Source organism: Cupressus sempervirens, chromosome 10 (genome assembly GCF_028749045.1).
Source record: "Cupressus sempervirens isolate cs-2001-9-10 chromosome 10, ASM2874904v1, whole genome shotgun sequence".
In the NCBI taxonomy this organism is placed as follows: Eukaryota; Viridiplantae; Streptophyta; class Pinopsida; order Cupressales; family Cupressaceae; genus Cupressus; species Cupressus sempervirens.
The window spans coordinates 224423455-224438050 of record NC_143127.1 but is presented as its reverse complement, the minus strand read 5'-3'; the positions used below and the strand labels follow the sequence as shown (position 1 = coordinate 224438050).

At 36.9% G+C, this 14596-nt stretch overlaps 1 protein-coding gene across 1 annotated transcript in view; it reads left to right on the top strand.

Moving 5' to 3' along the window:
- The window catches only part of LOC149533442 (26S proteasome non-ATPase regulatory subunit 2 homolog A-like), a 57082-nt gene extending 45601 nt beyond the window's left edge, over positions 1-11481 (top strand). The window contains exons 18-25 of the mRNA XM_089805544.1: positions 9374-9487; positions 9601-9816; positions 9939-9998; positions 10112-10225; positions 10336-10421; positions 10652-10760; positions 10848-11026; positions 11129-11481. Of these exons, the coding sequence (XP_089661670.1) occupies positions 9374-9487; positions 9601-9816; positions 9939-9998; positions 10112-10225; positions 10336-10421; positions 10652-10760; positions 10848-11026; positions 11129-11213 (963 nt within the window). The 3' untranslated portion in view covers positions 11214-11481. The remainder of the gene's footprint in view (positions 1-9373; positions 9488-9600; positions 9817-9938; positions 9999-10111; positions 10226-10335; positions 10422-10651; positions 10761-10847; positions 11027-11128) is intronic.
- The last annotated feature ends 3115 nt before the right edge of the window (positions 11482-14596 follow it).

The window sequence follows — 14596 nt, the reverse complement described above, 5'->3', positions numbered from 1 at the left end:
AATTGGAGCATTTTTCTCATTTAGCTCTCTCATCTTGATGATGGATCACAGAGTGTGATCCGAAATGGTGATACAAAATTGGAACACAATCTACCCAGAAATTACATCAAACAAATTCAACTTACCTTCAAGAGCTCCAATTTTAAGAATTGTCTGAATATGGCTTGCGTCATATGGTGGTTTGTGACAAACATTTGGATCTCTTGTGCCTCTTCATACATTTTTTTTATCCACTCAACCTTAGTGCCAATTTTTTGCTGCATTAGGTGAAGTGAGTGCACAACTAAGGTCTCCAAAAAATGTCTTCATACTGCTCCTCAACCAATAAGCCGACAACCCTACAATTCTTTGCATTGTCAGTTATTACTTGAACAACATTTTGATGACCAACTTGCTTGATAGCTTGGAGGAAAATGTTTGCAATGAAAGGACCATCCTTTACCTCTCCTTCACAATCCACAACTTTCAAAAATATTGCACATCTTGTAGACATTGCAATAACACTCACAAAGGACGGTTCCTTGCATCTTTCCATCCATTTGGTACTATTGCCAAACATGTTTCAACCCATGACTACACGAGCCACCTCATCATCTAATAAAGTGGTGCGTATCTTCTCATAACTAGGGCCAATGAACCTGAATGGAGCCTCATTAACTGCCCTCATCATGTATTGCCAATATGGTGTGCGAACAAGATTAAATGACAATCCATTTGCATAAACACATCTAGCTATGGCTTGATTAGCAATGTCTCTAGCTTCATTTTGGAATGATGATTTCAAGGGTCCCACCGCTCTCTTGCTTACATTATGCTGTTGAGGAGGACACAAGAATGGATGAGTCTCTACAGGTGGTCACTAGGAGTGCTAGTTGAAGACATAGATGATGTTTTTCCTTTCTTTAGAAGCCTACCACTTTCCAACGAATGCGAAAAATTTGCCCTCCCAACAACTTCCTCTGCTTGCTTCTCTTTTTGAATGTATTTGTTTACGATGTGATTTGGAAGGAAGGTTTTAGGTAACACTCCATTTACTCTTGGCTTGCTGGTGCAAAATTTGATGCCCTCTTGAGGAATAAGGCACAAATGTGCTTTTACTCTACTGTAAGAGCTACTAAATTCCTCCTTGGAGTGGGTACAAATCCACACAACCTCCTCCACCCGGCACATGTTTCCAAAGTGGGGAATGTCGATTTTGAAGTGGGATTATTTGCAACAGAAGCACTTGCAGTTTGATATAATCTACAGAAAAATACGTAACAAATAAAACAAAAAATTAAAAATGAAAAAAACTCAATTATGTACACATTGTCAAACTGTAATTGATTCTTAGTATCTATCAGTAAGTTCAAATTGAAAATACCAAGAACAGTTCAAATCCAAGAATCTCAAAAACAATGAAATTATAATCTCAAATTTAAGAGAAATTAGACTCTCAGAATGCTATTCGTATCTAGTTCTAGTATCAAACTATGATGCATAAACAAGTTGCATCAGCATGCAATATTATTATATTGCCCTACCTTTGTTTTGATCTTTGGAGTTGCAGTAGAAATCGCTGCCTCTCTCTGCTATTAAAGATTAAACACAAAGCTACCTCTGTCGTTGTTCTCAGGAGTCAGAAGTAATGGCTTAGCCTCAGCCTCAAAACATTGAACGTTAGAGTGAATTGCTGCCTTAGGACGATTTTATGAAAGGCGAATGAGTCGGTTCAAACAACCACAAATGAAGGTCGAGTTTATGAAATATTAAAAATGAAGCCAAATGTTAAGTGCAGGCGTGTTTTAGGGTTGCACAAGGAATTCATCAAGAAAACCACAAATTTGACATGAACCAAGGTCGACTTCGAATTAACTAGGAATCAAATGTCGAATTTGCTTGTAGAGGGGCAAATATGGATACTTAGTGAAAGGAAGCAAAGGTTTGGAAATAATAATTAGAAAAAATGTGTAGAATATATTTAATTTATTGAAACAAAGAAAAATAATAAAAAATACTATTCAACCACAATATATTCATCTATGTGGTGAAAATCCTCTTGTGAGTAAAATCCCACACTCCAAATTTGGAAACAATAATTAGAAAAAATGTGTAGAATATATTTAATTTATTGAAACAAAGAAAAATAATAAAAAATACTGTTCAACCACAATATATTCATCTATGTGGTGAAAATCCTCTTGTGAGTAAAATCCCACACTACAAAGCATGAACCAATTTTTATTATTACAAATAGTTTCTACACAATAATTGGGGGCATGTCGGACAACTTTTTCAAATTCATAGAGAAATCAACTAACATTATAGCACAAGTCTAAAGTGAGCCATTGTTGGTGAGATTGTTATCATGAATTAAACACTTGCAATTTATTCGTGAATTAGCCTTGTACTATTTTTTGCAACCAACAAGTACCAAAAATTATGGACATGAGCTTCACAATTAATCACCATTTTACATCTCCCATTCGACTACTACTCAACATAAAATGATATCTAATCTAAGTGAGAAAATGTAGAAACCATGCACTACTTGAAAACAATACAAGTAATCCACCATGAAGGTCAACGATGAATCAGCAACTACTTTGATAGCATTATGGCAATAATTTCAACAAGTCTCATCTCCTACCCTACTCTCTACTCTCTTTTCTTTTTAAAGGAGAAGGCTGTAGCCTTTTGTAGATGTTCAATTACAATGAAGGGCCAAGATTTATCCATTACAAAACCTAATTAGGGTTGCCACCACTACCATCCAATTACGTGAAGGAGATGAGAAAATGTAGAAACCATGCACTACTTGAAAACAATACAAGTAATCCACCATGAAGGTCAACGATGAATCAGCAACTACTTTGATAGCATTATGGCAATAATTTCAACAAGTCTCATCTCCTACCCTACTCTCTACTCTCTTTTCTTTTTAAAGGAGAAGGCTGTAGCCTTTTGTAAATGTTCAATTACAATGAAGGGCCAAGATTTATCCATTACAAAACCTAATTAGGGTTGCCACCACTACCATCCAATTACGTGAAGGCACCACCCTGTGGGTCATTTAGAAAATTACAATGCTTTTTGAGAGCCAATGAGAAAATATATAAGGTAACTTGATGTCTTCCACATGTACATTTTGGCATAATATGACTTGCTGATCCTTGGCATGTGCAAGCATGAATTTTTCGATTGATTTGAAATAGATAGGCATCACATCAGCATTCTTATCTTGCAAAATTATTTTAATTCCCCTTTCCCATCTTCAAAATTTGGAAATCTTCTCATTGGCATGACCTTGAATATGCTTGTGAATGAAATCTTGGTGTCCCTTTTGATGTCTTGATCTTGATCTTGCACTTGTTCTCATCCTCGAACGTCATCTTGCTTGAAGTCTTGGACTTGATCTTGTAGCATCCATTTTGGTGTGATAATTCAGGGTTCGCATACCACCAATGCTTTGATTTTCTATGTTAATCTAATAGTGAATCTTGATCCAACCCTCCCTTCTTCATAGCTACCTTGTAAAACCAAAAGAGATTTCATGAATCTCACAAAATGATGAGAATAAATTATATTAAGGAAATCTGAAAGCTTTTATCATATGAAATTGCATCTAGATCAACTTTTCAATAAGACAAGGTGACTTCACCATTTCATTTGTTCTCAAGATTTTGATAATGTTGTAGAAAACTTTACCTTGCTGGCTGATATATAAAATCCTAATGCTTAGTTTTGCTTTCAGAGTGGATTCTTCTTGAATTACTAACTCCCTAATGTCCAATTCTTCCTTGTTTCTACCTACATTTATTTTTCTATAATGTTTAAATTCTGATTTTTCCTCATTTCTAGCCCAGATTTCCCTTTTTTGCTCACTACAATTCCAATTTCTTGTAAAATCAAGGGTTTATCTTTTCAAAATTCCCCTAAAATTATTCTCTGAATTCCCTTTAAAGTTGACATAATAAAAGTTGCTGTTCCTTGCTGTAAGTTCGATCTGCTCTTGGTGGAGAGAAATGTTACGGCAATTTCCTCCTTATATAGGCATTTTGTTTGTAAAGAGGTGGCTCTTGGTCTAGGATGGCTTGGTCTATTTATTGGAATTAATTCAATTAGATCCTGAAATCGCAGCCCTTAACGAGGGTGACTTAGCACTTTAATTATATCATTTGAGTAAAAAGCATCTCACCTTTTCACATTTTATGATTAATTTAAATTAATTGGCAATCATTTTTTGTTTTAATTAAATTGCTTCCCTTTCATTGTTGGGTTTCTTGGTCTAGTGTGAGCCTAGAATTGAGTGACGTGTCCAGCTTGAGCCTGAGTGAATGCAGAATTCTACCCTCTCTTGGGCTCAAGGCCTAAGATGCAGTGTTCCACCCTCCAATCTTCCCCAAAACTGCTGGCCCTTCCCCTTTTTTCAGCTAGTTGGGTAAAGGCAAAACACCCCCCTCAATTTATTTTCAAAATTTTTTCTTTTTGTGTGTGCCTCTAGTTGTCTTGAAGACATAAGAAAAATATGCAGACCATACTAAAACACTAACTCTTCGACTCATTTTAAGAGTTGACGTACTTGCTAAGAGGAAGAAAAAAACATAGAGCAGCATCAGTAGTGAGGAAAGATTGCATTTAGTATTTACTGCTTACTATTTTAGTTGGACTTCCCTTTATTCCATTCCGATTTCATGCATGATACTTGGAGCCTTTAGGCATTTTGATTTTCGCTATATATGTATGTGATTTTGTTATAATGGAATTACTTGGTATTTGTCATTTGATAATTTTCCATGTATTGATCTTCTTCTAAAATGTCTATGGTGAATGGTTTATCAATGTTATGATATGCATACTTGAATTTTGTCTCTCTATATAAAAAATCCCCAATGGTTTTAATCGTTGTCCCCTAAATTTTGACCTTGACCTGTCCCCATACCAGAAACATGTCCTTATTCCCTAAAACATCCTCATCCTGGAAACTCTGCTGAGCATAGCTAAGATGTGTTTGCTATAAATGAAATTTATTGTCAATTGTCTTCATATTTTTAATGCTTTTGGCCTTAATTTCCAGATTTTGACTTAAAACACATGATTTTGCAAGTTAATATCTTCATTTTATTTCAGGACCACATTCAAAATTTTCAACTTTTGAACTTAAATCCCTTCTTACAAGCTACTTTAGATGCAAATTTAGATCCTCATGTCCTCGTTTTTGGTTGAAATACCTACTTAAGACATCATTTCGTAGGGAAAACATGGAAGTAGAGCATGAAGACATTTTCTCACGAAATTGATCTTTCATGTCCTCCATAAATGAACCTTAGATCTTTTGATTTGATTTTGGGTTTTCAATCATTACACAAGTATTAAACATAGAGCCCAACAGAAGGTGGAAATCCGACCTTAGATGGGATCAGGAACTGCACAGAGGGCGGGATTCCACCCTTTCTTGGGCTCTTGCCAAGTAAAAATTCATACCAAAAAAAAAGTAAGGATCCTTATCAACTCGTGGTTTTGCCAAATGCTTTCACAAACTGATTTCTTGTTTTCTTTATCAATTATGTTCAAATGCCTTGAATTGATTAAATTTTTTCATTTTGCCATTATGCAAGTTTTAGAGAGGGCAGGGTTGGACATAGAGCCCACCAGATGGGGAAATCCGACCTTATTTGTGCTCAAGAGCTCCACAGAAGGTGGAATTCTACTCTTCATTGGGTTCTGACCAGATTCATTGCCTTTGAAAAGTATGCTAAATTGGTCAAACTTCTAAGCTTATCACTGATTTATCTTCCCTTTCATTTCAATCATTTTTAACATCAAATCAACTTATTTTAAAATTTTTTTGCCATGAACATGAAATTTACTTCTGATTTTTTCCACTTTCTGTAGCTTGTATGGTCTCTAACTCTCAAAATTCACCTTCAAGTGCCAAAACATTACCTACAGCTCTCCCCATCATGTTCTGATCTTGTCTTTAGATGCTGGGCGAATTTGGTAGTTAGCTGGACCTGGAGCCCAACAAAAAGTGGAATTCTAACCTTGCTTGGGACCTGGAGCCCCACAAAGGGTGGAATTTCACTCTCTTGGGCTCCACTAAAGTACGTCTTCCTTCAACAGACTAAGTACTTATATCTTTTTGTGCTTTTTCATGCTTTCAACATTTACTTGTCCATTCATTTGCTTGCATTCCTGTTTTATCTCCCACTTCAAATATTTGCTTCTCTTCAAGTCTTCAATTTGTATACAAGCCTCTCGAGCGTTGGGACTTCACCAAAATTTTGAAAGTAACTTCTTCTCATAACCTGTTCATGCTTGCCTCATACTCAAACTTCACGTCTCCCTCCTATTCATGCTCATCTCTTAGACTAGGAGACTTTGAAAGTTGCCACTAAGCTAGGACTAACTAAGACTATTACTCCTACCACCAAAGAAAATGGAGGGGGGTTCCTTTTGGCAGTTGGCCGATGGTGTGAAAACCGAACAAGCAGCCTTTTACCCTCCTCTATGAACTAGAAACAAAGGTATGAATTTCGGAGTGGTAAAAGCCCCAATTTCTCAACATCTAGACTGACACTCCATTCCAGCCGAAGCATTGATTAATTAATCAACTTTGCTCCTTGTCATCTGAACTTTATGTTCTAACTCGCTGGAGAAGAATGAGAACATCAGGGGAGGCCACCTTAAGACAAGGGAGGGAAGAGGCATCCTGTGCTTATAAGTTATGGATCATTGGGGTCAAATAAGTGCCTTCAAGGTTGACCACAATTCCCACTGCCAATTACCGTTTCTTGGATTCTGCACCCTCCCTACAAAGCACTTCTCTAAAAAAGGGCCAATTCGAGGGGAAGGGGTTTTAGAGTATAATGAGTCAGCAACCCTATGAATAGGGTAGCAATAATACAAAACCTTTCTCATAATGGACACTTAAAAATTAAAAATGGATTCCTTGACACTGAGAAGGTCCATATCACTTATTTTCACCTGAATATTAACATGCACAATATGAGATTTGAAAAGATTTCAAAACATCTCAAAACAGACAGTATTTTTAATTTCTCTAGACACGATCAGCTCAATGGATCAGGTGAAAGACCATGAGTATAGACCCAAATCTCAGAAGATGTTGAGTGGTTGGGACCTGAAAAACCCTACCCTGTAGGGTTGCGCTTGATTTTGAAATGATTGAAGGTCTGGAAAGATCCCTGAAGCATGCCTCGTATGTTTTTGAAGAACAGAATAAAATGATGAACATGTCAAGCATCACACCTTGATTTCCAGATCGTTGAAGGTCTATCAAGTCCCTGAAGTGCTTCCTCTCGGGTGTTTGAAAGAACAGAACAAAATGATGAAGAATCCCTTAGAAACGGAAACCTTCTCTTTCATTCCATCTTTGTCATCACTGTCTTGGGATAGCCATTTGTTATTGCAAGGCCCAATGACTGGCATAGAAAGAAGAATATATACATTTTAAACTTCCTTAATGGAAACCATGTCTGGGTAAACCAGCAAGCCAACATTTCTAGGTCTATTTCCTCCTGTTCTCATTCTTCTGATTGGATCCACCTAAACAGGGACGGGGGAGAGTGGTGGGGTGCCCAGTGTCAAATGAAGAATAAGGCCGCATTGAACCACTTCTTGGCCAAACTGATTTGAGAATGCATCAATTACAGCCTACTCTTGAAATTGTGAACCTTAAAATTTAAAATATTCTTAGTGTAGACGACATATTAGTAGGATCTCTTCAAAATCAAGTTGCATGAAGTCAAAATGGTGCCTGCATGAAGCAGGCCTCTTACCATCCATCACCACCTCAGTTATATGAAGATTTTCACTGGCATTGGTGAAGATGGCTATACAAGGATCTTGCCAAAACAGTGCACCTAGAGCTTTGCAGGACAACCGAAAGGTGTAATAGAAAAATTTGTTCTTCTGTAAAAATACTGATTGAGTAAGAAAACATTAGAACTGGACAAGCGTCTACAGCCAAACTTTTCCATCTGAGCCATGGAGTTTCTTTAGTTCCAGATATATTCTCTCTATATTAATGTGGAGATGTACTGCAGGTTTCAAGGACAGAATTCTGAGGATATTACTTTAGATCTGTGTTATAGAGAGTCCATTAAAGCTTTTCTGGCTGTAATTTTTTCGATATGATTTGTATGAATTTGTGAGTGTGCTATACACACACACACACACACACACACACACATACATACATGTATGTGTGTATGTATGTATGTATATCTTTATTTATGTATATGTATGTATATATATATGCATTATATATATGAATTTGTGATTGATTTGTGCTGAATTTGTATAGAGTTTGGATTTGACCCTGTGGGTCTATTCAGATTTGCACAGTGCCGATTTGACCCTGACATGTGAATCCCGACGGGCCCACAAAGTCAGTCAAATCTTGGTCGTGTGAATCCTGATGGACCCACAGTGTCAAATCTGGACCTTGTGCAAATCCAGCACAAATCAGTTTGCAAATCTAGATCCGATTTGAATCTAAATCTGATTTGTGGCCTAGATATGCAAAGCCAGTAACACATGATATAGGGTATGGCTAACATCTTAATTACAGTTGCGTCCAAATACATATTTAAATGACAGGTGTAAATGAACTAGCTATACATGAATCTTTTAAAAAAGAGAGCATCTCAAGTTTTGCAACACAACCAAAGTGTATATAGCCAAACCGTTTTTATGTAAGTTGAGACACTAATATATGCACATGCTTTTGAGGGCCTCTAAGCACAGGTTTTTTATTTATAATTCCAGTATTTTATCTCAAAAAGGGTAGGGATATATATTCCAGATCCTGAAGACAGAATATTGAGGCCTAAGTTCTAGATATGACTAATTTTCAGTCCGCTTTAGCTTTTGTAGCTTGAACTCTTTAATCATCTCACCCATCAGGATCTGATCTTGGTACAGGTATGGTTAATATGTAATACAGTAATAGTCACAATCTATAATGAGATACAAATAGAAGAATAGAATTGTGTTTATATAAATCAAAGTCTAGCAAAGAGTGATTTGTAAATCTGTTTTCATAGTACCATTTAACTCGCTAGTTTTGACAATTTTGACATGGTTAAAGGACCTACTTGAGATCTGAGATTATATTTATGAAGTTTTCATGCTTAATGCCCATTTATTTTAAGAGACAATGTAAAGGGATGTGCTGCATTAGATTCGTTGCTATAATATGGTGATTACAGCGATCTCTTTTTTAAATGAATCTAGTGCTCTTGGAGCTATGTGAGGTTTGATTGGGTTAGCTTTTAAATTAAATATCTTTGTCATTAGGTGTGCAGTGTTTTACATGATTATTTTTTCTGCTTTATAAAATTTAATCTTCCATTGTTAAAATAAACAGGAAAATGTGGATGCAACTTTGGAAGTGGCAAAAACATTCAATGAGAAGATATCAAAATATTGTCAAGTCACATTGGAGTCTTGTGCATATGCTGGCACGGGCAATGTTCTTAAGGTGCTTGTTGATCAGCTTGAACTTGGCAGGATTAAATATTGTATGAAGTATACCCATATTTCCTGCATTTAGGTTAGTTTTAATTATCTTGTAAACTATTTTTTTCCCATCAGGTACAAAGTCTTCTAGGACTCTGTGCAGAACACCTCGAGAAGGGTGAAAGTCATCAGGCACCAGCTGTAATTGGAATTGCATTAGTTGCGATGGCCGAAGAACTAGGGCTTGAAATGGCCATTCGTTCTTTGGAGCACCTCCTGCAGTACGGAGAGCAGAATATCAGAAGAGCAGTCCCATTGGCTCTAGGCCTATTGTCAATATCAAATCCAAAAGTAATGTTCACTGTTCTGTCCTTCCGTTTGCTTAAATACTTAACTATTGGCTCCTTATTTGCTTGATTATTTGTGTGATAGAAGTTTATTGTTGAAATCTGACATGTAAACACCTATATTAGGTCAATGTGATGGATACTTTGAGTAGGCTTAGTCATGATACTGATTCAGAAGTTGCTATGGTGAGTGGTATTTGTTATAATATTTCTTTATGATCTTTCCAATTTCCACCAGAAAGGTTTTTCTTATAAGTTGCTTAAAATTTGACAATCTAAATAATGATGTGCATTTATAGGCTGCAACACTGGCTCTAGGATTAATTGGTGCTGGAACAAATAATGCCCGTATAGCTGGCATGCTACGAAATCTATCAAGCTATTATTACAAAGATCCCAGCCTTCTATTCTGTGTATGCTATGTTGCCAATTATTAATGTTGTAGCTGCAATTTTATTTTCTAGGTTTAACAACTTCTAACAAATCTTAATTCAGGAATCTGACATAAATAGATATATTGCAGGTCCGCATTGCTCAAGGTTTGGTTCATTTAGGAAAAGGGTTGTTAACGCTGAGTCCGTACCATTCAGACCGCTTTTTGTTGTCACAGTAAGTATCTACATATTGCATTCCTGAAACAACATTTTAAAATTGCAAACTTCTGAAGCCATCTGCTTGTATTCAATTTGCGTCACTCTTTGCACTTGTTTTGTATTGATTTGGATATGTTGGACTCTAGCAGCTTGTTATCTATATAATTGGCCTACCAGGTTCTTTGCACTCTTTTTCTATTTATTTGTTTTGTGTCTTGCTAATCAAAAACCAAAATTGATTTGCAGCTCTGCAGTTGCTGGTATTATAACTTTGCTTCATGCGTGTTTGGACATGAAGTCGATTATCTTGGGAAAATATCATTATGTTCTTTATTTCCTTGTGTTGGCCATGCAGGTTTGTATCATGTATTGGATGCATGCTTTTTTTGTAAATGATGCCCTTTAAAAGCTGGCCTAACTCTTCTGACCAATAAATGCACAGCCAAGGATGCTGATGACGGTGGATGAGAATTTGAAGCCTTTGTCAGTTCCTGTTCGAGTAGGGCAAGCCGTAGATGTTGTTGGTCAGGCTGGCCGCCCAAAAACTATAACTGGGTTCCAAACGCATACAACACCTGTTCTACTTGCAGCTGGTGATAGAGCAGAACTGGCAACAGAAAAGTGAGATGTTCTTTCTTTTGTTGCACGTGGTAGGCTTGTACAAATGCAAAATAGATAATGTAATGCAATTGTTGAATTAAAAACTAATAATTTCTTTTGCAGGTATATTCCCCTTTCTTCAGTGTTGGAGGGTTTTGTTATTTTGAAGGAAAATCCTGATTACCAGCAGGACAACCTTACAAGCTAAATCCAAATGTTTTCAATGTATAATTTGAAGAACGTGACAATTGACTCTGGATATGGGGAGAGTTTTGTAGTCTTATTTATTATTCTTGGTTACATTTTAATCAATTCCATATTTTCTAGACAAATGGATGTAAAAGTAAGTTCCTTCCAGAAGCCACATAATCGGATTCCTGATCAGGTATGGCTTTTGTCTGATCTTAGGAGCATTCATTGGCTAGAAGAAAGCAAATGGAATCCATATAATCAAGAAGAGTTATTTTTTTCTTCAAGATGTTAGTTTTGATGGTCTTGATGTTTATAGTTGTCTTTTATGAGTTTACAATGATCATTCTTTGCGAGTGGCTATTTTCACTTAAGGTGTGATGGAATGATTCAACTGATGGTTGAAATGTAGCACGGTTGTTTTTATTTAATTGTTATTTTAAATTTGGTACAATGAGAAGCAATGTGGAGTTATTTTAGACAATGCCCCTGTAAATAGTCACCAGCATTTTTGTGTGGACTGGTGAGCCATTCCATACAAGAGACACTCTTCAGCTATTGGAGCCAATTTCAGTTGAAGCGGATTCTGGGCATAACATTACCGAAATAAAAGTGTAGAAAGATAATTTTATATCAGTATCTGTACCGGTCAATTTTTCTTGTCATTTGCACAGAAGGCTACTCTTAATCAGTACATGTGAACCTTTGTGTGGACCTTTGTTTGAATTTCTTGTACCATCGATGTGCATTCTTGCCTTCCCATCACATTTTGAAATGCCCTGAGCCCAGTAGGGACAATCTTTAAGGGCCCGTTTGGTTAGTGGAATTTGCAAAACTGGGTTTTGATTTGTCAAAATCTGGATTTGAAAATTGAAATCGGGTTTTGAGAAAATAGAAAGTAATGTTCAAATTCAAATGCCAGGTTGTGGGATAGTTGTTAAAACTGGGCGAAATATCGAAGGGTCATGGCAATTCAAGCAAAGACTGCCCCCAGAAAACTATTTCCTTGGATTCTGAGGTTTCTGCAACATGCGCTGAAAAAACTGAGATTTTAAAGATAAAAATACTATATATCCTCTTAAAACTAGAAGGGGCAGTCCTTAATTATGAGAAACACAGCCCGTGGAAGGGGTGTGGAGATGCCAATATCCACTAGAATGCAAACAAAGGTAATGGGGCCCATAGTTGTCGTAGCCTCATCTAATAGAGAACAACAGTATATGATGATTGTGTACCATGTGAAGTCATTAGAGGTTAAAATAGTGAGGCCTGTCTTTAACCATGAGAACCACATCCCTTGGGAGGAGTGGAGATGTCAATATCCACTAGAATCCAAACAAAAGTAGTGAGGCCCATAGTTGTCGTAGCCTCATATATAATAGAGAACAACAATTTATGATGATTGTGTACCATGTGCAGTCATTACAAGTTAAAATGAAACAAAAGTCAATGTGATTGTGTATTATGTGAAGTCATTAGAAGTTAAAATGAAATTGTTGGAGAAAATGAATTAAGTGATAAAAGGGAGGAATCAAACAAACAAAGACCAAATGTTTTGCTCTGAAAGATGCAAACCAAATGCTTTCTCAGGTCGATGCAATAGAAATAATTGTTATATTGTCCAAATAACACTTTGAAGTCTATGTAGAATCAACATAAGATATTAGGCGCTCTACAACCTATTACTACTCTTTCACATTTTGAATTTGAATTCGTTCGTGGCGGGCCCTAAGCCTCTAGACCCTTCACCCTGCCTTGATCTGCAGGTGGTGTTAACCTTGCATAAAGATTTGGAGATCACGACAGACTGGTGTGGGACTGAGGTGGTGGAGGGGAAGAATCTATTTGACCCTACTCTTTTGGGAATAGGTGAAACTGTTGGTTGCTTGTTGGCAAGTGGATAGAAGATGATAGATGGGACCTTGGGAGGTTGGAAGAATGCACTTGTGGGTTCCTAGGTGGTTAATGTTTCTAAGGAGGAACCAAAGGTTACTCACAATGCTAATGGGCCGGTGATCTCCCTCTTGGATGCTTGGGTGGACTGCATTACCTCTGGCCTAAAATTATGTGGTAGGGAGATTTGTGGCCTTTAGTCCCACGATAGAGATGGTTCGTAAGTGGGTTAGCAAAAAATGGAAGATAAAAGGTAGTGTTGATATCTCTACTATGCTGAGTGGCCTCTCTTGTTTTAAATTCTCCGCGGAGGAGGATTTCAACTTAATACTCTTGGGAACTTGGTATTATGGGAAGCACTGTCTTGCACTAACAAGGTGGCACCCGAGATTTGATGTTGGCATAGAACTTAATAAGCTAGCTCATGTCTGGGTAAGGCTACTTGGATCACCATTGGAACCAGATGTAGGAACTTGTGGGATAGCTGAAAGATCGACTAGCAGAGCAACCAGGACAAAACAAGTAGTCAAGGACGTGGCCAGTGGTAAGCAACTAACATTGGAGACTGCAACAAGAGGTAAGAAATGAAATTCCTCTCTTGGAATCTAAAGGGGCTAAATAATCCCTCGAAGTAGTATGCTCTAAAGTAAAGTATATTTTAGGAAAATGTTGATTGTGTGTTAGTTCAAGAAACAAAAAAGTAGAGTGCTAATTTTGTTAGACTAGTAAGTCATGTTATGCTAGGGGCTGCCTTCATACATATGAATGCTGATGGAGCCTCAGGGGGTATTGCAACCATGTGGAACCCGTGCTCTTTGACTAGGATTGAGATATGGAGGGACAATTTTTTTATAATAATTGAGTTCCAAACTAGTAATAAAAAATGGGGGCGTATAAACATTTATGCTTCTAATAACAAGGTAGAGAGGAAGGAAACTTATGGAAAGTTGGAAAGGATTATAGAAACTATGAAGGATAAACAATTAATGTGTATGAGAGATTTTAATACCCCCCTTTATCAATCGGAAAAATTAGTTGGAAGTAGAGACAACCTTGAAAGCTTGCAAGATCTTCATGATTTTATGGGAAGAATGGATTTAATTGATGTTGATTTAAGAGGGAATCCATTCACATGGACTAATAATAGAAAAGGAAAAGATCTCATCCAAGTAAGATTGGATAGACTGATGGTTTCAGGGAATCGAAATCGGTTGGGTAATTCCCTTTTGGAGAATTTCACAAGAACTGCTTCTGACCATTCCCCTTTAATTTTTCATTGGGAGGATGGCTTAAGAGGAGGACCAAAACCTTTCAAAGATGAAATTATGTGGCATTCCCACTTGGAATTCAAAGATCGAATCCTAGAATGGTGGAATATAAGGATAGATTGTATTGCTATGTACAGACTAACGCAAAAGTTGGATAATATAAGGTGGAATGTTAAGGGTTGGGCTAGAAGTTCTTTTGGAGATTTGTTCAAAATCAAAGGGGAGCTGGAGGAAAAACTTA